Genomic DNA, 23,533 nt, shown 5'->3' on the forward strand with positions numbered 1-23,533 from the left:
ATGCCCAGGTGCCAGCTGCCATGGTCGTCCTACAAAAATGGTCAGGAATCACACAGCCCCAGTGAAGATGGTTGCCATCTTGGTGGAACCTCCAAATTGTCAGAGTTAGACTTAGGACTCACAGTTTGTCAGACCACTCTGTTTTATTAGCACAGCGCTCTGCTAATAACATCCAGATAAATGTGAGCACCATGCAAGACATAAACTATCTTATTTATACAGATAAAAAGGCGAGAACGTAACAAGATAACAAAGGAAGCAAAATCTGATAAGTTTACCTGGGCTAGGCGTGCATATCTTATTTCCTTACTATTACCGATCTTCTGTTAATGTTTTGCCATTAGCACCATTGTTTATGCCTAATGTTTCTTTTCCTGGCACCTGTATTTCAACATTTCTTATTTCTGCTTAAAGTTACATACAACATTTCTTTAATCCATTCTTATTTTTACAATATAATTCATTCTACTTTCACACTAAGATTTCTGAAAGGGCTTTTCCACTTACATCATCAGGTCCGAGAGCCAGTCCAGTTGTGGGACCCAAATGCGGTTCTGGTGGCTCTAATTGGCCTTCCATTTCAGCTGCTTGCATCCTGTCCACTGCCCCTCCTGTCTCCGAAAACTGCATTCTTGATAACCATTACATTTGCAAGGAGGCTGGGTCAGTTGCAGGCCCCGATGGTGGGCCCTTCTTACATGCATTTCTTCAAGGGCAAATAATGCTTCGGCCACAGCGAAAGTTTTTTCTAGGGTGATCTGAGTTTCATCTGAATCAGGTGGCATATTTATCTGTTTTTTTTTTTTTCCCTAAGACACATTCCTTACCAGAGAAACAGCCCCTCCATATGTTGGATGTCAAACAGTATCTAACCTTTCATCTGAACAGGACCGAACTGTTTCATACTTTGCATCACCTGTCCGTTTCATATGTGGACTTCACAAAAGGGAAAGGGGTCTCTGCACAGACGATCTCTAGATGGATAATATCTTGTACCAAGATTGTATATGAGAGCTTCAGCTATGCATTCCCAGCAGATACAAATTCATTCGACGAGAACGCAAGCAACGCCGATAGTGTTCCTCAGTGATATTTCCATATTGCTTGTGAGTGAACTGAGGCCTTGTCTGCACTACAGGGAAAAGTCAATCTAAGCTATGCAATTTGAGTTGCGTGAGTAGCGTCACTCAAGTTAACATAGCTTAGATCTACTTACAGTGGAGTCCACGCTACGTGGTGTCGACGGGAGATGCTTTCCCGTTGACTCCTCTTACTCTTCTCAATCTGGTGGAGTACAGGAGTCGACGGGAGAGCTATCGGTGGCCTATTTAACAGGTCTTCTAAACCTACCGCCGATGCATCTATCGCTGCGCATCGATCCCCCTGTAAGTGTAGACAAGCCCTAAGTGGAATATACATCTGCATCAACTCCAAGAAGGAGGAACGGTTACTTACTGTAACTGTGGTTCTTGGAGATGTGATGCAGATGTGTATTCCATGACCCACTCTCCATCCCCTCTGCATCATAGTCTACTCTTGAGCTTTTAGTGCAAAGGAACTGAGGGAGTTGTTGGGGCAGTATCACCTCATATAGCCGGGGGAGGAGCCACAGCCAGGACGTGGGAATGCTGCACCTCTACAGGTACTGTACAGCTCCAGTGTGCTAGGTATGTGCATACCTAAGTTGAATACATGTTTGCATCACATCTCAAAAAAACCACAGTTACAGTAAATAACAGTTATTTCCTCTTGCCTTGTGATGTTCCATGATTCAGGTGAGTCTGTAAAAGAACTGTCTAAGCCACTAAGAATGGCACTTAGCTAAAGGATGTGATGCCTGCAACACTGTCTCAAAGAAGTGGCCAAATGTACTGCAAGACCGCTTCAGAACCTGCTGCCTCAGGAGGTAGTATGAGAGTCTGAAAGGAAGAAAGTAAATACTTACTTAGGTAGAGTGTATTTAACCTGTGGAATTAATTCCCATAAGATATTGAAGACCAAAGCTTGGTGGAATAGACATATGGATATTTCAGGCCTAACGTGCGTATAAAAACTGGAAATCCCACTGAATCTACAGACAGACATTTAAATGCCTTCCAAAACAAAATGCCTCAAAAATTCTAGTTTAATTAATGGAATGAGTTTATAACAAATGCCAAGATTTGTCAGAGTTCAACAACTCCTTAGGCCAAAATTATCCAGAAAAGAAAATGGAAATATATGGGACGTGTGTAAAGAATAAAGCCAGATTATCTGCCATGATAGGTGTGCTATTGAGCAGCTAGAGAAACATGCAAAACAGGTGGATTGAAAGAATCCCTCCACTGAGTGCTATTAAGGGCCGGTCTACGCTATGGGGGAAAATCTCTTAGATACGCAACTTCAGCTACGTGAAAAATGTAGCTGAAGTCGAAGTATCTAAGATCGAATTACTCACCGTCCTCACGGTGCGGGACCGATGTCCGCAGCTCCCCCTGTCGATTCTGCAACTCCGGGTTGGTGGAGTTATGGAATCGAGCTATCACGTCTAGATGAGACGCGATATATCAATCCCCGGGCAATCGATTGCTACCCACCGACACGGCGGGTAGGTAAGACGTACCCTCAGAGGGAAAACCTATGGGACTTGACTTAACGCAGAGGATATGTGAAGAGTGGCACAGGATAGAGAGCTTAAGTGACCACTAATTGCGTGGGAAGTACTCAGAGATTCAGATACGGATAAGAGTACATTACATAGGATATATTTTTTAATGTACTTATGTGTATTGTAGCATAAGCCAATAACTAAGTTGGTGAGGTTTAAGAAGAAACATCCTCTGTGGGCAGGTTATTTCGTAATTGTGCACTGTAAGGTCTCTTGTAACTTGGTACTGGTTATTGCTGCAGAGAGGCTACTGGGACCAGATGCAACAGTGGTCTGATTTTGGTATTGCAGTTCTTAAAATAGATTAGAGTTGGAAGAGACCTCAGGATGTCAAGTCCAACCCCCCCTCAAAGCAGGACCCACATCAACTAAATAATCCCAGCCAGGGCTTTGTCAAACTGGGCCTTAAAAACCTCTAAGAATCGAGATTCCACCACCTCCCTAGGTGATCCATTCCAATGCTTCACCACCCTCCTAGTGAAATAGTTTTTCCTAATATCCAACCTAGACCCCCCTCACTGCAAGTTGAGACCACTGCTTCTTGTTCTGTCCTATATTCCTTTTTATTTACAAGATTGCCCCCAAAAAAAGACAGTTTTTGGTATTGGATGATGTATAAATTCATATTTTTTTAAAAGCAATGTTCAGACTGACTCTTCTTACTTTAACTCATTTTGTCAGTGTTTTACCATGTGCCTTGTACCAGATCATGACACTAAGTGCCAAAAGTACATTATGTACTGACATAGTGTTTTCCCAAACTTGGGATGCTGCTTGTGTAGGGAAAGCCCCTGGTGGGCTGGACTGGTTTGTTTACCTGCCACGTCTGCAGGTCCAACCAATCGCAGCTCCCATTGGCCGCGGTTCGCTGCTCCAGGCCAATGGGAGCTGCTGGACCCCTACTTCCGGAAAACAGAATGGATGACGTCCGGATGAATCGACCACTCGTGAGACAGGAAGGATCTGCTGAGGTGATCTGCTAGAGTGTTCTGGACTCCTGGGAGAGAAGACACTACCAAATCGATTGAATGGGCTATGCAAATGTCCCAGAGGTTGATGGCTTCTTGACAAAGGAGGGAGAAGTGTGCTCCGCCCTGCTTGTTTATGTAAAACATGGCCGTTGTGTTGTCCGTGAACACTGATACACAACGGCCTTGGAGATGATCTCAAAACACCTGGCATGCTAGATGGACCACTCTCAGCTCACATTGATGTGCAAGGCCAGCTCTTGAGGCTATCAGAGGCCTTGAGTGCGAAGGCCCTCGAGGTGGGCACCCCAACCCAGAGATGACGCATCCGTGGTTAGGGCCATCGAGGGTTGTGGTGGGTGGAATGGCATCCCTGCACAGACTAGAGTGGGGTTTAGCCACCAGATTAGGGAGCCCAGAACCTTCTGAGGAGTAGTGAGCACCGAGTCCAGGCTGTCTCTGCTTGGTTCGTATATTGAAGCAAGCCAGGTTTGAAAGGGACAGAGGTGTAGCCTCGCGTGCTTGGTCACGAAGGTGCAGGAGGCCATGTGACCTACTAGGCTGAGGTAGGTACGCACTGACATTGTCGGGAAGGTTTGAAGACCTCGAATAATTGAAGCCATTGCTTGAAAACGTGACTGCGGGAGGCAGGCTATGGCCGGATTGGAGTCCAGAACCGCTCCTATGAAGTCTGTTCTCTGCGTGGGTGTCAGAGTAGACGTCTCCGTATTGATCATCAGGCCTATACTCCCAAAGAGGTCTTTGACGATGCTCAGGTGCTGCGACACTTGTAACTCGGAAGTCCCTCGGATGAGCTAATCGTCGAGATATGGGTAGACGTGTACCTGACGCCACCAGAGGGAGGCAGCAACTACAGCCATGCATTTGGGAACACACGTGGAGCTGTAGAAAGGCCAAATGGAAGTACAGTGAACTGAAAGTGTTGATGGTTGACCACAAAATGGAGGTACCATCTGTGTGGTGGGTAAATTGCGATGTGGAAATACGCATCCTTCATATTGAGGGCAGCATACCAGTCTCCTGGATCCAGGGACGGGATAATGGTCCCCAGGGTTACCATGCGGAACTTCAGCTTTATCATAAATTTGTTGAGCTCTTGCAGGTCTAGGATCGGTCATAGACCTCCCTTTGCCTTGAGGATTAGGAAGTAGCAGGAATAAAACCCCTTGCCCCTCATGTCTTTTGGCACTTCCTCCGTCTCCTATGGCTAGGAGTGATTGGACCTCTTGTAAGAGGAATTGCTCGTGAGAAGGGTCCCTGAAGAGGGACGGGGGGAGAGAGGGTGGGAAGGCGGGGTTGAAACGAAACAAGCTGGAGGTAGTATCCCACTTCCACCGTGCACAGGACCCAATGAACTGAAATTAGCTGGGACCAGGCAGGGAGGAATTGTGAGAGGCGGTTGAAAAAGGGAGGAGAAGGATCCAGTAGAGCAACTGGTGGGCCGCCCTCGGGCATCCCATCAAAAGTTCTGCTTGGGCCCCACTGATGGTTTAGGGGGCGCCTGATTTTGACCTCCTTGAGGACCAGACTGTCTCCGATGATTCCCTGTACCACGCCTTCTGCTAAAGTCCTGATGCGGCCTAGGTGGGGCATTAGGGCGGTGTGGCTGGGGCCGGAAGGTCCTGCATTGGGTCACTGGCGTGTGCATACCCAGCGAGCGCATTATAACGCGATTGTCCTTCAGACTTGGCAATCCGGGATCAGTTTTTATCTGAGAACAGGCCTGGCCTTCGAAGGGCAAATCCTGAATAGTTTGTTGTAATTCAAGGGGAAGGCCTGATACCTGGAGCCAGGAGATACGCCTCATCGTCACTCCTGACGCCAGGGTTCTGGCTGCAGAGTCCGCTGCATCGAGAGAGGCTTAAAGGGAGGTTCTTGCTACCTTTTTACCCTCCTCAAGTAGGGCCTTAAATTCTTGATGGGATTCCTGGGGAAGAAGCTCTGTAAACTTCCCCAAGGACACCCATGTGTGTGTTATATCTACTTAGGAGTGCTTGTTGATTTGCCACCCTAAGTTGGAGGCCCCTGGCTGAGTGTATTTTGCGGCCTAGGAGGTCCATGCGTCTAGCCTCCTTTGACTTAGGAGCTGGGGCTTGCTGGCCATGACGCTTCCTCTCGTTCACCACTGATGGTATGCCCACGGTGTCCAGAAGGACCGGTGATGAGGCCCTTGCTTGTGACTCTGGCTCTCTGGGAATATATGGCTGGGGACGTCAGAGTCACGCTCCTGAGGATAGGATGCGCTACCAGCCTGCGATGGCACCGATGTGTGTCTCAATGACCATGGTGGTGCCGATAGACCCTGGGAGGGCGCCACTGTTCTGGATGCTTGATCCCAGGGCGGTACCGGGGAGCGGTACCAGGAGCTATAACGGTACCGTGAGCGAGACCGAGACCTTCTACCGTAGCGGTGTCGGGAGGTCGACCGAGATCTCGAGCTCCTTTGTCTGGAGCGACTGCGGGATACATGGTGCTGAGGGTGGTGCCGTGAGTCGGATTGGTACCGGGAGTATCCAGCCGACGAACGAGATGTCGAACTGTGCCGCGAGTGTGACTGGTACTGTGATGGAGAGTGGTGTCGGGACTGCGAGCGGTTCCGGGAGCAGGAACGGCGTGATCGAGAGCATCTGTGAGACCATGATCTTGAACGACATCTCTCTATTGGACCAACGGAAGGTGGCCTTACCAGGGCCGGTTTTGTGATGGATTGTATGACCCGCACCGGCGGTGCCAGGGGTTGAGGCCATGTCGACTCTGACATGGCAATGAGCTCCCTTGCTGTGGAGAAGGTCTCCGGTGTAGAAGAGAGGGCAAGCTCAACCACAACGTGAGCCGGGGAGCTGTCAGGCACTGGACTCAACGGCCCTTGTGGGACCGGAATCGACGGTGCCGCGCTCGGTGGAGCCGCAGTCAGAGATACCACAGTCGACGGTGCTGTGGCAGAGGACGGTGCCGGACGAACTGTCTTTGAAGAGCACTCCTTCTGTGGCACTGAAGCAGCTGGAGCGCTATGTTGCTTCCTGGGTCTCGGGGACAGGGAGCAGTGCTGAGCAGATGTCGGTGCTGGTGGAGTGGGTTCCGGGGCTCCTTCTCGGTACCGGAGTGGTCCGGGGCCGAAGGGGCACTCCTTACAGAAGCAGTCTGTTGGGAGCTCGGTACCGACGCTGCAGGACTAAGTGCCGACTCCATGAGGAGCTGTTTCAATCGAAAGTCCTGCTCCTTCTTCGTCCTTGGTTTAAACGACTTGCAGATGTGGCACTTATTGGTAAGGTGGGTTTCCCCTCGGCACTTGAGGCAAGAGTCGTAGGGATCCCCTATTGGCATCGGCTTTTGGCACGCCGAGAACGGTTTGAATCCCGGTGCCTTGGGCATGGACCCGTACTGGGGTGGAGGAAAGGGGGCTAATCCCCGATCCCCCCCCTTAAACTATATACACTAAATATAAATACAGTAACTAATACTAACTATAACTACAAGAACTCGAACTATACACACAATAAACGGCAAAGAACTACGAGTAGCTAGGGACGTGGAGATCAGCAAAGCCGCGCTTCACAGTTCTAATGACCGTCACGGGCGGTAAGAAGGAACTGAAAGGCCGTTGCGTCGGCAGGGGTATATATCCGGCGCCATAACGGCGCCAGTCCAGGGGGAGACCCAGCTGATCCACTGAGTGTTGCTAGGGTAAAAATCTTCCGATGAACGTGCACGCGGTGCGCACACACATCTAATTGGAATCGATATGAGCAAGCTCTCGAAGAACAACAGTTACAAAGGTGAGTAACAGTCTTTTTCTGTTAATCTGCTCCTGTAATCAATGAATCCTCATGTAGTTTTGGGTGCATTAATGCATAATTAACTATCAAAAGTTTTTTTGAGCAAACGAAGGAAGAGCGCTATGGCATAGAGTATCTTGGGGGAAAAATGCATGTTTCTGTTATGTTCTATTTCATCTTGCTTAGGTCGTATCTCAAAATATGTCCGGTTTTGGTTATCATTTATAGTAAACTTTTCTAAGGTTATTATTAAGACTAATTTTTAACTTATTTATCATTAAATCATCAAATGGGAAAAATCCTTGAACCCCTTTATTTTGAATCTTGCTTTTGTTAGATTCAATTATTGTTTCGTTTGAAGTATTATGACATGATAGAACAGTATAACTTTTTTCTTTCAGATTTATTACACTGGCAAATATCAGAGCCTGGGAATCAAACAAGGTGGTCCTTCAGCAGGAAAATGGGTTGAGCTGCCAGTCACGAAATCTCCAAAGATTATCCAGTTCTCAGTCGGACATGATGGTTCGCATGCCTTACTTGTTGCAGAGGATGGAAGTATATTCTTTACAGGCTCTGCTAGTAAAGGAGAGGATGGTGAATCAAGTAGGTTTTACTATTGTATTATCAATGGCTTAATACAGAATTGGTATTTGTAAATTATACGAGTAAAATCAGTATTAACCAGTCCTTAAGGTGTGAAGGGAAAAATGAGTAGGCTACTAGAGCAATGCACGAACATATCATCAACATACTTGTGCACAGTATCTGCAAGTAAACACAAGTTTGTGTTTGAACCCAGCAGCAAACATAAAAAGCGATGTTCACAAGCATATTCATCATTAAGGTGCCACTGGACCCCTTGAATATTAATGTTACTTAATGCATAAATGTTGGAAAACAAGGAAATGTAGAATTGAGACACTTCCTATACAATCTTAATACTGGCTTCTTTGATCCCAGCCCTTAAGGAGACCCTCAGGGTATGTCTACACTTGGAGCTTTGGTTGTGAATCAGAGCTCACGTAGACGTGCTTGTGCTAGCTCTCATTGAGCTAGCACACTAAAAACAGTAGTGTAGCTAGAGCAGCATGGGCAACAGTGAGTGGTGGCATGCGCTAGCTGTGCTGAATGCATACTCACTGTGCTCATGTGGGTTTGTGGCTGTGCTGCCTCTAACACTTTCTCTGCTACTGAGGTTACACTATTTTTTGCCTGCTATCTCAATGAGGGCTAGTGTGAGTCTACTTGAAGTGAGAATCACACCTGCAGCTCCAAGTGTAGATATACTCTCTGAAAGATCCCAGAAGCTTAACCTTCCATTAACTTCTGCAAACCATCAGTAAGCCATCCTGGGATCACTGGTGCTTGACAGAGTGCAGTGAAGGTCCACTGGACTAGGAGTTGGAGTGTTGATTTGGAATTGTATTGGAACAGAGAAGATGGCAGGTTTGATTAGGGGAGGGATTAGGATGCTGCTGATTAGGGGTGTAATCTGCCTATCTGTTTCTGCTCCTCCTCGCCATGTAAGCCAGGTTCTGAAAGGGACTTGTCTATCTGGGGTGGTCTGAGCCCCGCTCCTTCCCCCCACATGTTAGGTTCTGGGGGTCCCTGCTGTCCCCCCCGTGGTCTGATCCCTGCCCCATGTGTGTATCAGTATCTGGGGGGGTTCTACCCATCTAGGGGTCTTCCCTCCCACCCTTGACCCCTCATGTGAGCCAAGTTCTGAGGGGCGGGGGTCTTGCCTTTCTTGGGGTGTCTACCTCTCTCCCTAGTCCTTCCCTCTATGTGAGAAAAGATCTGGGTAAGCCCTGTCCCTCTGGGTGAGGAGTTTAAACAGGCATGCTTGGAACATGTACCAAGAATACAGTGAGACTCAAATTAGGAGCTGAAAAAACGGGTAAGCTTGGTATCTTATCAAAACTCTTCAGCACTCATGAGGTGGGAAGGGAGTACTCACTGACAAGACTGGAATCGTTCACATGTCTCAGAACTATGGTTTCAGGCTGTACTCCTCTCCATGTGATATTTTTTCAGCAGAGAACTTCTCATTGAGATGAATGGGTCACTTACCACCTCTCTGAGCCTTTTATGCTTCTGATCCATGTGTAGAACTCCAGGAATCATATAGTAGTATAATGGAGCACCAGTTCTGTTCTAGGTAACATTGAGGAAGCCCTTCCTGTTTAAACCATAAATCTTCAAAATCTAAAATTTGCATGCATACAAATTGTCTTCACATTTCCTATGTCTCATGGGAGTTCAAGCTGGGGTTAGTGATCTAAATTTGGGGTCATTTGATACAGCCCCCAGAAAAAAACAATTTAATTAAGTTCCAATCCTAGCAACTTTGAAGTTTTAAAACACACTTTGTGCAGAAATCTGAGAATAAACTGTAAACACTTGGAGAAAATCTGCCTCTGTCTCAGGGTGTGTGTGTGTGTATGTTTTAAGAAATGTAATACGAGTACAGCAGAATATTCAGAAGGTACTGAAAATATTTTTGAAAAGATAAATTACACATTCAAATGCTCAGTGGGAGGGAAACTATCATGTATTAAAATGGTCAGGATTTTGGGGCACAGACAATAAGATTTTACTCATCATCCTTCTTAGCAATTATATATTGCAAATGTATTAAAACACAACCATTTTCACCATTCCGCTATAACAGAATGTGCAGGAGTAGGGAGGAGCACTGAGGAATCACATAGTAACCGTGTGGCCTAGTGGAAGACCGCTGAACTGAGACTATTCCCATCTCTGCCACTGATCTGCTTCATGACCTTGGGCAAATCACTTCACTTCTCTGTGCCTTAGTTTCCCATATGTAAAATGGGGATAATGTTGTAAAGTTCTTGGAGATCTAATAATCATAAATATCAGAGTTGGAAGGGACCTCAGGAGGTCATCTAGTCCAAACCCTGGCTCAAAGCAGGACCAATCCCCAACTAAATCATCCCAGCCAGGGCTTTGTCAAGCCTGACCCTAAAAATCTCTAAGGAAGGAGATTCCACCACCTCCCTAGGTAATCCATTCCAATGCTTCACCACCCTCCTAGTGAAAGTTTTTCCTAATATCCAACCTAAACCTCCCCCACTGCAACTTGAGACCATTACTCCTTGTTCTGCCATCTGCTACCACTGAGAACAGTCTAGATCCATCCTCTTTGGAATCCCCTTTAAGGTAGTTGAAAGCAGCTATCAAATCCTCCCTCATTTTTCTCTTCTGCAGACTAAACAATCCCAGTTCTCTCAGCCTCTCCTCATAAGTCGTGCCCCAGCCCCCTAATCATTTTTGTTGCCCTCTGCTGGACTCTTTCCAATTTTTCTGCGTTCTCGTAGTGTGGGGCCCAAAAGTGGACACAGTACTCCAGATGAGGCCTCACCAATGCCAAATAGAGGGGGATGATCACGTCTCTCAGTCTGCTGGCGCAATGCTCCTACTTACACAGCCCAAAATGCTGTTAGCCTTCTTGGCAACAAGAGCCCACTGTCGACTCATATCCAGCTTCTCGTCCACTGTAACCACTGGGCCCTTTTCTGCAGAACTGCTGCCTAGTCACTCAGTCCCTAGTCTGTTGCAGTGCATGGGATTCTTCCATCCTAAGTGCAGGACTCTGCGCTTGTCATTGTTGAACCTCATCAGATTTCTTTTGGCCCAATCCTCTAATTTGTCTAGATCCCTCTGTATCCTATCCCTACACTCCAGAATGTTTACCTCTGCTCCCAGTTCAGTTTCACCTGCAAACTTGCTGAGGGGGCAATCCGTGCCATCCTCCAGGTCATAAATAAAGATATTGAACAAAACCGGCCCCAGGACTGACCCTTGGGGCACTCCACTTGATACCAGCTGCCAACTAGACATGGAGCCATTGATCACTACCTGTTGAGCCAGATGATCTAGCCAGCTTTCTTTCCACTTTATAGTCCATTCATCCAACCCATGCTTCTTTAAATTGCTGGCAAGACTACTGTGGGAGACTGTATCAAAAGCTTTGCTAAAGTCACGGAATAACACGTCCACTGCTTTCCCCTCATCCACAGAGTCCATTATCTCATCACAGAAGGCAGTTAGGTTAGTCAGGCATGACTTGCCCTTGATGAATCCATGCTGACTGTTCCTGATCACTTTCCTCTCCTTGAAGTATTTCAAAATGGTTTCCTTGAGGACCTGCTCCATGATTTTTCCAGGGACTGAAGTGAGGCTGACTGACCTGTAGTTCTCTGGATCCTCCTCCTTCCCTTTTTTAAGGATGAGCATTACATTATCCTTTTTCCAGTCATCTAGGACCTTCCCCGATCACCATGAGTTTTCAAGATAATGTCCAATGGCTCTGTATTCACACCAGCAAACTCCTTTAGCACCCTTGGATGCAGTACATCCAGCCTCATGGACTTGTGCTCATCCAGCTTTTCTAAATAGTCCTGAACCACTTCTTTCTCCACAGAGGGCTGGTCACCACCTCCTCCCCATACTATGCTGCCCAGTGCAGTAGTCTGGGAGCTGACCTTGTTTGTGAAGATGGGGCAAAAAAAGCATTGAGTACACTAGCGTTTTCCACATCCTCTGTCACTAGGTTGCCTCCCCCATTCAGTAAGGGGTCCACACTTTCCCTGACCACCACCTTGTTGCTAACATACCTGTTGAAACCCTTGTTGTTACTTTTAACATCCCTTGCTAGCTGAAACTTCAGTTGTGATTTGGCTGTCCTGATTTCACTCCGGCATGCCTTTCTTTATACTCCTCCCTGGTCATTTGTCCAAGCTTCCACTGCTTATAAGCTTCTTTTTTGTGATTAAGATCAGCAAGGATTTCGCTGTTAAGCCAAGCTGGTCGCCTGCCATATTTACTATTCTTTCTACACATAGGGATGGTTTGCTCCTGCATCCTCAATAAGAGTTCTCTAAAATCAGCCAGCTCTCCTGAACTCCTTTCCCCCTCATGTCCCTAGAACTGATTCACATAAAACTCATCACAGAAGTCAAGCAAATAGAGGATTTGAATTCATGGTGCTTTGGGGTACAGGCCTCTCTTTAAATGACCAGGTTGAGTCTGTGGGCAGGTCATTCACTCAGCCTCTCAGTAACAGAGGTTTTCCTTGAGGAGCTGCTGTTGAGTCTGACTGGAGTGGGGCCTGAGCAGTTTCCCAAGGCTCAGCTCTTTCTGGTCTCTGCCCGATGTACCTGTGGTATCCCCTAAGTTTCCTTATTCTCAGCTCTTCTTCTCAGTCTCAGTTTTGTGTGATAGGCACTAAGCACGTCCATTTTTAGCTCCCCATTCTGTTTTCAGTGGTGAGGGCCTGTGGCAGGCCCTGAACCTGCCAACTCTCAACTACCTACCCTAAGTACTGTACTTGTCTGGTTCCTCATTACTTGAAAACTTCAAACCAAGGAATTTGGAGAAGGAACTCGGTGACCTTATGACCTCATTTGTACCACAAAGTCTGACCCATACTCTGATGTGGCTTAGCTATTTTCAAATCTGTCTATTTGTATTCCTTTTACAGCAAAGTTTTGCTCACCTTAACTGGTCACTACTGCACTTCAATAATAAAGCGATAGTGAAATTACATTTCTAAACAGAGGTTGCTAGGTTATTGATTTAATAAAGGAACAGTGTAAACAGTTTTAATTTTCAGATCCAAGAAGTGTGCTAGAAGAATGAGTACAGAAGAATACCTTTTGGCCTTCTGCCACCCATCTGACTGTCTACGGTCCATTCAAAGAGCAGCTGCTAAGATCATTGTTCTGACTATGCAAACTTAGGCTGCACGCTACGCACTGAATAACGGTGCAGCTGTGCTGCTGCAGTTACGCCATTGTAAGGGAAGCAGAGTAGCTGCTCTTTGTCGCTGGGAGAGCGGTTTCCCGGTGACCAAATAAAACCACCCCCTGTGAGGGGTGGTAGCTTTGACAGGAGAGCGGGTCTTGTCGACGAAGCGCTGTCTCCACTGGTGCTTTCCGTTATTAAAACTTTTGTTGTTCAAGGGTGCAGTTTTTTCACATCCCTGAACAACAAAAGTTTTAACCATGGAAGTGCAGTGTGGACATGGCCGTAGTCTAGTTCTATTCTGAACGGTGACTCTCTCAAAATGGCATTGTCAAGTTGTGTGTTTGTGGTACCTCTGTACTGCAGTGGAAAAAAAACCTGTGGCACCGAGTCTAAGAGCTAAGGTCAGTTGATTCAGGCTTTCACAACTTAGTCTGCATGGCTAAAAATTGTAGTATAGATACTGAGCATGAGTTGGAGCCAGGCTCTGTGACCTGCCCCCCTTGCAGGGTTTCTAAGTGGGGGATCCAGTAAATTTGGTGGGATTAAGAGTCCCAAACATTTTCTCTTGTGGTGCAGGTGGCATCAGAAAGGGGCCCCAAAACTCTGGTGGCAAAGTTAGGAGACAGTGAGAGGTTTAAAACTAAACTGCAGTTGCAACCTTGATTTTGCTGAATGTGTCCAGAGGAAGCTTGTAAAATAAGTAGATACATATTTATGATGTAAAATAGGACAGACTGTTCAAAATTTACTTGCAATTTCTACAGTTTCCGAACAATTGCAGGAAATCTTAACAGTAATATAATTGTCAGTTGGTTTTCATTGGGGCTTAATCTTGTTACAGTTCTAGCTAAAATATTGATAGAATTAGCACAACTATTAGGGAAGTTTAATATTGTGCCTTCTTTTGAAGCTTAATGAGACTTTAAATGGGAACATGATCACGTCTTGATCGGACAGATTGCTGGAGGATTTAACTTTTAAATCAAGATTTTTAAATAATAAAAATTTGGTCTGCAGACTTGCTGTGATACAAATGACTTCAGATTTTGCTTATGCATCTTTTCGGTTTCAAACAAACTTTTTTGTGAGCAAGTATTGCTTTTTAGGATCACTTATTGTTACATTGAGTATAAACGAACCAACTAAAGAAGCCTTGTAGAGTCATCATGAAAATGTCAGCCTAGACCAGGGGTCGGTAATCTCTGACACGCAGCTCGCCAGGGTAAGCACCCTGGTGGGCCGAGCCAGTTTGTTTATCTGTCGGGTTGGCAGGTTCGGCGGACCGCAGCTCCCACTGGCTGTGGTTCGCCATCCCAGGCCAATGGGGTGGCAGGAAGCCGCGGCCAGTACATCCCTTGCCCCACAGCGCTTCCCGCCGCCCACTTTGGCCTTGGACAGCGAACCACAGCCAATGGGAGCCACGGTCTGCCGAACCTGCCAATGTGGCAGATACATAAACTGGCTCGGCCTGCCAAGGTGCTTACCCTGGCGAACTGCGTGCCAGAGGTTGCCGACCCCTGGCCTGGACACAGATTTTGCTTGCCTACCATTCCATTAATGATGAGTAAGTTAATGGTATTTTAAAAAAACTAACCAAAAAATTGCTTTCAGTGAGAGAATCAGCAAGCAGATTTTTGTAGGCATAGTCTAAGGAAACATTATTGTATTATGAAACAAATGTTCGTAGTTTAGCTGGTTAAAAGCTTATTTTCTTTTTGCCCTCACTTTTTGGTGAAACATATTTGTAAAATGCCTTTTCTTTTAAAGCTAAAAGCAGACGGCAGTCAAAACCCTATAAGCCTAAAAAGATCATTAAAATGGAAGGAAAGATTGTTGTATATACAGCATGCAATAATGGGAGCAGTTCTGTCATTTCAAAAGATGGAGAACTCTATATGTTTGGAAAAGATGCCATTTACTCTGACAACACAAGTAAGTTGATATCTGAGAGACATTATTTGAAGCCAAATAATGCCAATTAAGTACAGATGTAAGAGAGACATGTCTTTAAAATATTGTTTGGTTGCAGTTATTCGGCATTGAAACATGCCAGTTTAAATGACATGTTAGAGAAATTTTTGTTCCAATTGGATTATGGTTCTGTATGAAAACACTTAATAAAAAACTTGTACATTTATTGTATTGACTGGACAGATTAGTTATGACTGTTCTTCCCTCTTTGCTTGTTCTGCACTACCTCTGGCCTTATCTACATTACAGACGCTACAGCAGCACAGCTACAGCTGTAGGGCTGTAGTATAGACACTTGTTACAGTGATGGAAGGGTTTTTTCCCCCATAGCTGTAGTTAGACCATCCCCTTGAGAGGTGATAGCTAGGTCGACAGAAGAATTTTTCCAGCAACCTAATTGGTGTCTGTACTGGGGCTTTATGTCAATTTAACTACATTTCTCGGGTATGAATTTTTCATACCACTGTATGACATAACTAGGTGAACCTAAGCTTTAGGTGTAGATCAGGCATGTGTTTTACTAACTCCAATATTCCATCATTCTCACCTTACCTCTGCTCCCGATTTAAAAAAAATTAAATGTTTTTTCAGCAGTACTTGTGATATAGTGAATGTCTGATCCAGAGAGAGAGAATGCTGTTCATCACCCAAATATTTTATATCTCACAGGTTTAGTAACAGATCTGAAAGGCCATTTTGTGACTCAGGTAGCTATGGGCAAAGCTCATACATGTGTGCTAATGAAGAATGGAGAGATTTGGACATTTGGTGTGAATAATAAAGGACAGTGTGGACGAGACACAGGCTCCATGAGCCAGGGAGGAAAAGGTGAGCTGCTTGTTTTTTTAGAAAATAATAAAAACTTAGCTAATTTCTTTTTCAAATTGTGTTAGAAACAATATATTCTTCTTCAAGTGCTGGTCCCTATTGTATTCTACTGAGGGTTATATGCATGAGCCTGGTGTCAGAACTTTTGAAGGTGGTACTGTTTGGCAGTCCGCACGTACGCCCTGAGCTGCCTTGTGGTTTCGCCTGAGGTGATAAAGGGTGCATGGTTCGAGTTGAAGCTTTTATTTTCCTGTCATCTTTGTGATGCACTTTCCAAAACTTTTCTAAATATCCTTAATACTGTTTGTAGTTTAGATGTATTATTTTGTTCTATATTCCCTTTTTTATTTTTGTTTGAATTTTTTCTTTTGTACCAGATTTAGGACTTGTGACGCCACTTTGGCAGTGTTTCTCGGCAAACGCTCCCCTCTCCCCAGGGTACTGGATTATGCTGAAGCCTCTGGGGTTCAAAATCTGTGCTTTCTGCCCTCACTCATTTTCCAACAGTTTGGGAGAAACCCATATCACGTCAAGATGCAGTATCTGCCTCTCCTTTCCTGCCTGTTCTCAAGAGAATTGGACTCTCCACCTCAGGAGAACCTTATGGAGACTGCCATGGAACTGTCATCGGATCTTGGCCCAGGAACCGCCCCATACGTTGTCCTGAACAGGTGAAGAGTACTTCCCTTGCCACTGGGATCCGCTTGTATCAGTGTTACGGCTCCTGCGCTGGGGCCACCCCTGAACCAAGGAAGCATGTGCATAAGCATGACAGTAAGTCTTCCTCCAAGTCTAAGAAGGATTCGGCACTGTCCACAAGTTCTGTCCATGAAGGAGCCACGTGTTCCGAGTCTCACAAGACCGAGTAACAACCACACCAATTTCTGGATCCACCTTTGATAATCATCGATCCTGCGACTCCACCACTTGTGGCCCACCGGCATCCTGGGAACAGTCTGTCTCCAGACAGATGCAGTTCCTGTTACCAGCTTCTCAAGTGGAACGGGTACCATTGACTCCCTCTCCCCTTCCCCCCTGGGGACATAGAAGCACTCCAGATCCCGATGTGGTGTTTGTGCTGGAAGGACTAAGGTCTCCACTGGCCCAGATCCGGTCACCAAATTAAAGGGATCCTTCCCCCGATATCAAGTATCAGGGGTAGCCATGTTAGTCTGGATCTGTAAAAGCAGCAAAGAGTCCTGTGGCACCTTATAGACTAACAGACATATTGGAGCATGAGCTTTCGTGGGTGAATACCCACTTCCCCCCGATATGTTCCTGCTGCCTCTGTTTCCTACGCCACCAGCATTTGGCAGGGTTTCTGACGCATCTGATTTGGACAATACAGATGTCTGACACAATCTACTGCTCCTGTTCCAGAAGCACAACTACCGGAAGGTTCCCACATCCCCACTTTGCCCGACCCACAGAATTGGTATCCGGGACTCCCTCACCTCATCACCACAACCCTCGTAAGGCAGGTGTTCCAACGTGGCACTGAATGATGCACCAGTTAGCCCGACTCCAATGGTACCAGTGAATCTAGAGAGATCCCGTGTCTCCTGCAGATGCAGCCACCTCTTTAATCCCCTCCTCTCCACTAGACAACTGTCGTAAGTTCCAAGAATTGCTGTGGAGAATAGGCAATGCCCTGGTGATCCTATTAGAGGAAGTACAAGCCAGTCAACACCAGCTACTTGACATCTTACACACTTTGGTACTAGTAAGGGTTACCCTGCCAATCAATGAGGCCATCCTCCAACCCCAGCCACATGTGCACCTTTCCCGAAAGGGGCTGAAAAAAGGTATTATGTCCCCACCAAAGGATCAGAGTTCCTGTTCTCTCATCCTCCCCTGAACTAATTGGTCATCCAGGTGGCTTTTGAGCATTCCAAGCAACAACAGCCCTGCTTCAGCCCGTCCGATAGAGAGGGTAAGAGCCTAGATATCATAGGCAGAAAGGTCTTCTCCTCGGTTGGACTCCAATTTAATATTTCAAATTACTTAGCCCTGATGGCAAAGTATGATTTTATTAACTATGGGCAATTGGCTGAGTTCGCAGACAATCTACCTTTGCAAGATTGGATAGTTCCAGGCAGTTCTACAAGAGGGCAGGTTACTCTCCAGGTCCATGCTACAGTGAACTCCTTAGACATAACTTCCTGTGTCTTGGCAGTGGGGATTGACATGAGGAGGGAATCCTGGTTACGCACCTTTGGCTTTCCGTAGGGAGGTGCAGAACACTATAGACCTCCCACTCAACAGATTGCACCTCTTCAGCTCGAAGATGGATGAATTCTTCCACTCCCTAATGAACTGTAGAGCCACTTCAAGATCTCTGGGTATTTATGTACCAGCACCAAGAGGATATTCTACCTTGTCCACTGTTACAGTCATAACAGAGGCATCCCACATGGGCGACTGCATGACACACAGCACGTGCACAACATGGGAGGCCAGGATGCACATAAATATATTGGAACTCCAGGCAGTACTTAAAGTGTGCCTGGCGTTCCTGCCAGCCATCCAGGACTGGCACGTTGTTCTCACTTCAGACAACGTCACCACACTCTTCTACGTAAATAAGCAAGGGGAAATGAGATCCAAATGCTATGTACAGAAGTTATATGCCTATAGGAATGGTGCATCGGACACCACATTCTTCTGATAGTAGCCTATCTACTGAGCACCCAGAAAGTATTTGTTTGCCAATGCTTTCAGCAGAAACTTTGCAACTGACCATGAATGTGAATTGCATGACTCTGTAATCATGGACATCTTTGACTGGAGCCCCCGTGAGGGATCTTTTTGCATCCCATAACACCACCAAATGCACCTAGTATTGTTCAAGATGAGGAATTGGAGCCTAATCACAGGGGGACTCCCTAGTCAGGCAACTGGTTGGACTGCACAAACTATGCCTCCTCCCCCTTACCCTTCCTACCACGAGTAATCCACAAGATCAGACAAGAGAAAGCAACAACCATCCTGATAGCCCCCTTCTGACTTCTCCAATTCTCCTTTGTGTGTAGAAGCAACCTCCACTCATGCTTTGAACATTCCTGGAGCTAGAGACTCAACACACTGGCAGGCTAAGACACCGCAACCCGCATACCCTTCAACTGATACACCTCCATTAGCTCAGGAATATTCTTTGGCACTGTGAGCAGTCCTTTCAAGCAGCAGGAAAGACTCCACAAGATGCTTGTACCAAGCCAAATGGATGCAGTTCACCTCCTGGGCTACACAACAGGGTCTTGTCCTTGAAGCGGTGGGTATCTCACTAATCTGGGAATATTTCCTGTATCTGAAAGACTCGGGACTTTCCCTCAGCTCCATTAAATACAAGTAGCTACCATTAGTACTTTTCACCTACCAGTGGACGGCAATTCAATTTTTACCCACTCCATAACTGTATGAGTCTGGAAAGGTCTTCTATGAAAATACCCTCCTATTCAGCCTATTGACCTCCCCATTGTGACTGTAACCTAGTCCTCACCTCATTGGTGACCATCCTGTCAAACCTATGGACTCCTGCCTGTTAGCAGTACTTTCCATGAAAGTCACTTACCTCATTGCCATTTCATCAATTAGAGGGATGGTGAACTGGAAGCCATGATGGCTGATTTCCCCCCACCACCACCCCTTCACCGCTTTCCATAAAAACAAGATCTCTTTACGTCTTCGCCCCAAATTCCTACCCATACCATTACCTACTTTTTCCTCAAGCCTCATGTCTTTAATGGAGAAAAAAGGCTTCACTCGTAAGATTATTCACAGTCCTTGGCCTTTTATCTTGAGCAGATAAAGCCATTTCAGAAATCTTCTAGGCTTTTTGTAGCCATATTGGAGAGGGTCAAAGGGCAAGCCATTTCCAGAAAATCTCCAAGGGGGTTTCTGGGTGCATTACGTGCTGCTATCAGTTATCGGGATAATCCCCACCTGAAAGGATTTGGGCCCATTGTATGAGATCACAAGCAGAAACTACAGCTGCACTTCACAATGTACCCCTCGCAGACACATGCATGGTGGCCATGTGGAGTTAGGTACACACCACCTCCACACACTCTGCTCTAGTGTTTGATTCCACAACAGATGCGTCCTTCAGAGCAACAGTCCTCCATTCCACAGTGTCATTGCAGCATCCTCCCACGTATCCTCAGTAGAATACAATCGTCACTACTTTGTCACTCGAGGAAGAAAACTAAGTTATTTACCTGTAACTGGAGGTTCTTTGAGATGCTTGGTCCATATGTGTATTCTGTACCCACCGTACCCACCCCAGATGCAACAGATCTGCAGTAGAGAAGGAACTGGAGATGCTGGCGATCGCTGCGCCCTATATCTCCTCGGGTAACACCATGAGGTAGCACGGGGCGCGTGCACAGATTGCCGAACAGTCCTATTTTCAAGAGCTCCGGCTCGGGGCGTATGCGCATAATCCTCAGTGGAATACGGATAGAGATCACACACATCTCTGTGCCAGCAGAGACATAAGGTTTCAGTGGCATTATCATATGATTGAGAGGTTGGGGAAGCAAAGCTCTTAAGTAGTTACTGTATTTGAAGAGGTTATTTTAAGGAAATATATCACAGGACACTATGATTTGTTTGGAGTGGGAGAATCTATTTTCCAATGAGCTCTATTTGTTAGTATGGCAGTTAAGTTTGTCAAAAATTTCATCTATACTGGACATGCTGCATCTCTCATCCTGGGGCTGAGCAGGATGTTCCCTGCAATTGTTGATCCCAGGTACTGTGGCTCCAGGCACGGGAACTGAGAGCAGAGAGAGACAATCTCTTCTGTGCTTTCACTGTTCCTGCTGCTGGGTCTCAGGCAGCATAGATGAAGAGGAGGAAGTGCATGACTGAAATGCAAAAGGGTGAGGTACTGGGCCAGAGTGGAGGAGTAGAGTGGAACAAGGAACCTTAGGGTGAGAAGCATAGACTGTGACATGGGGAAGGGTGAAGACAAATCAGATAAGTAACCACATGAGAAGGAATGTGTGATGTTAGAGCTGGTTGGGCAAGGAGCCAGGTGTGGGAGAGTGCTATTGGGAGCTGGGGTGGAAGACGGAATTGGATGAGGACAACCATGGACCGGCTGGGAAAGGAGGCTGATAGGGATGATGAGTCCGACAGGATGAAGTCTGGGGCTAACTAGATGAAGAGACTGGGATGAGAAGGTGGGGAATCCTCTCACTGAATGAGGCAGGAGTTCTGTGGAAAAAATAGTATGTGATCATGTTTTTAAAGACTGTTGTAATTTATGTGCACAAAATTGCCAAATTAAGGTTGCATGGGCATCGTTAATTCTGACATTTCTTAACTTTTAACTGTGACTTTGAAACTTTGACATTCTTTTAACATTTTTTATGATATCTATATTTAAGTAAAATATATACTATACAGTATATTACAAATATACAAATGAGTACAAAAGAAAACAAGAATGAACAAATTAGAAATAAAAACAAAATGGTAGACTAGATTTGTGCTTGTTTCCCATGTTTTTCTACATGCGGCTGTGCTATTAGGGAAAGATTAAAACGGTTCTAGGTCAAATTTTCCAAGGAATTTTGCATGTACCTGACTTATACACAACAGATGCGTCCTTCAGAGCAACAGTCCAAAATTATATATGTAAAATTTGAGCCTTTGAAAGTCTGTCCCTAACTTGGTAACTCTGATATATATGTAACATTTGTATGCATCAAAAGGTCCAATTTTCATCTGACCTGCCATTGTTTACAATTATCCTTATAGCACTATGTATTTTAACATAACTGATGTGAATTGTTGAAGTGTTTCAATATCTTCTTCAATAGGTTTTGTAGTTGAGAACATGGCAACAGCAATGGATGAAGACTTAGAAGAAGAACTGGATGAAAAAGATGAGAAGTCCATGATGTGTCCTCCAGGCATGCATAAATGGAAGCTGGAGCAGTGCATGGTATGCACTGTGTGTGGGGACTGTACAGGCTATGGAGCCAGCTGTGTTAGTAGTGGGCGTCCAGACAGGGTACCTGGAGGGTAAGTAAATACATTCATGCAGTTGTTATTTTTCATACAGTATTGTAGATTACAGAATGTAATCAAAATGGATTTTTACTTTACTTCACTTCAGACTTCAGTCTTAAATAGCACTGTATCTAAAGAAAATATTGCTCATCTATTTTTAAAACCAAGAATATATTTAACTTCTGTGATGTTTTCATAAACACTTTAGTAATGGTAACAGGTGATTTAAAATATTTCTTATGTTCAAAATAATTCTTTCAAAAGCAGAAAGGAGGAAAGAGTATAAACTGTAATTTGGTATGCCTAATGACATTGAATGCTGCTATCTAAGGTATGGGATTCCTGGCTTTGGTTATAATTTTTATTTTATTTTATTTATTTATTTTTTAAAAAATAAAATGGAATATGAATGGTTATTGCAGAACCATAGAAATGTGGTGCTGGAAAGGCCCTTGAGCGGTCATCAAGTCCAGCCCTTTGCACAGAGGCAAAACAAAATAAACCTAGATCAGCACTGACAGATGTTGGTCCAATCTATTCTATTACAGCTGTATTTCAAATACATATCTATGTAATATTGCTTGTCTTGGTAGATTATGAATAAAACCTCTTTGTGTTCTGTAGAATATGTGGCTGTGGCTCTGGCGAGTCTGGCTGTGCTGCATGTGGTTGTTGCAAGGCATGTGCTAGAGAGCTGGATGGTCAAGAGGCAAGGCAAAGAGGAATTCTTGATGCTGTGAAAGAGATGATACCTTTAGATCTCCTACTAGGTAAGTGGGATGAAACTAATAAACAGACATTTGCCAGTGGCATAGCTTTTAGTCCCCATACATACTACTGTAACTAGGGAAAAATAGCAATTGGTCAAGAAATGGGTACGATCCTATCACTTTTGTATGCATTTTGATTTTCTCATTGTAAAATTTTGTGTCTTAATTTCATGAAATTTCATTCTTCCTTTGCAGTAACATTGCTGAGCTATGGGCTTTCATGACAGTTTTAGCGCAGTAGTTTTTTTTTCACGAGTAAATTATTGCTTAGACTTTTTTCCTTGGTATTGTAGTAAAGTAAGTGACTGGACCTAACATTTGAACTTCATCTCTCCACTTGCATGATGGCACTGTTTTGATACATTGAACTTTCACTTCCCCTTGTGATGACACTGCAGGTGTCATAGGGCTGTTCCTCTCCCTCCATATTAGCTCTAGAAGAGAGGATTACCAAAAGTCTGTTGTCAGAAATTGGTACAACAGGATTTTATATAAAAATGGGGTGTTCAGTCCCAGCACTGAATAACTTTTCCTGCCAAAATTTTTGGAGAAAGTGGGAGATGGCAGAAATGTAAAAATAATTAACTTTGTGTGGAAGAAAGTGAGATTATGTATAACCAGACTAATATTTAAGAGCTGAAGCCCTAAAGAATAAATTAAAAAAAACAAAATGACTTCTCTAAATACAAAGTTTGGGGCTATGACTTCTGATTAGATTTATTATTATAGAAAATGTTTTTAATATTGTATTCCATA

General features: G+C 45.1%; 1 protein-coding gene across 14 annotated transcripts in view; it reads left to right on the top strand.

Moving 5' to 3' along the window:
• MYCBP2 (MYC binding protein 2) overlaps positions 1–23,533 on the top strand; it is a 445,111-nt gene that overhangs the window by 108,642 nt on the left and 312,936 nt on the right. For all 14 annotated transcript variants that reach the window (XM_050946493.1, XM_050946502.1, XM_050946519.1 and 11 more), the window contains exons 12-16: positions 7,814–8,018; positions 14,955–15,119; positions 15,828–15,986; positions 21,815–22,019; positions 22,632–22,777. In XM_050946493.1, coding sequence (XP_050802450.1) covers positions 7,814–8,018; positions 14,955–15,119; positions 15,828–15,986; positions 21,815–22,019; positions 22,632–22,777 — 880 coding nt within the window. The remainder of the gene's footprint in view (positions 1–7,813; positions 8,019–14,954; positions 15,120–15,827; positions 15,987–21,814; positions 22,020–22,631; positions 22,778–23,533) is intronic.

This window comes from Gopherus flavomarginatus, chromosome 1, assembly GCF_025201925.1.
Source record: "Gopherus flavomarginatus isolate rGopFla2 chromosome 1, rGopFla2.mat.asm, whole genome shotgun sequence".
In the NCBI taxonomy this organism is placed as follows: Eukaryota; Metazoa; Chordata; order Testudines; family Testudinidae; genus Gopherus; species Gopherus flavomarginatus.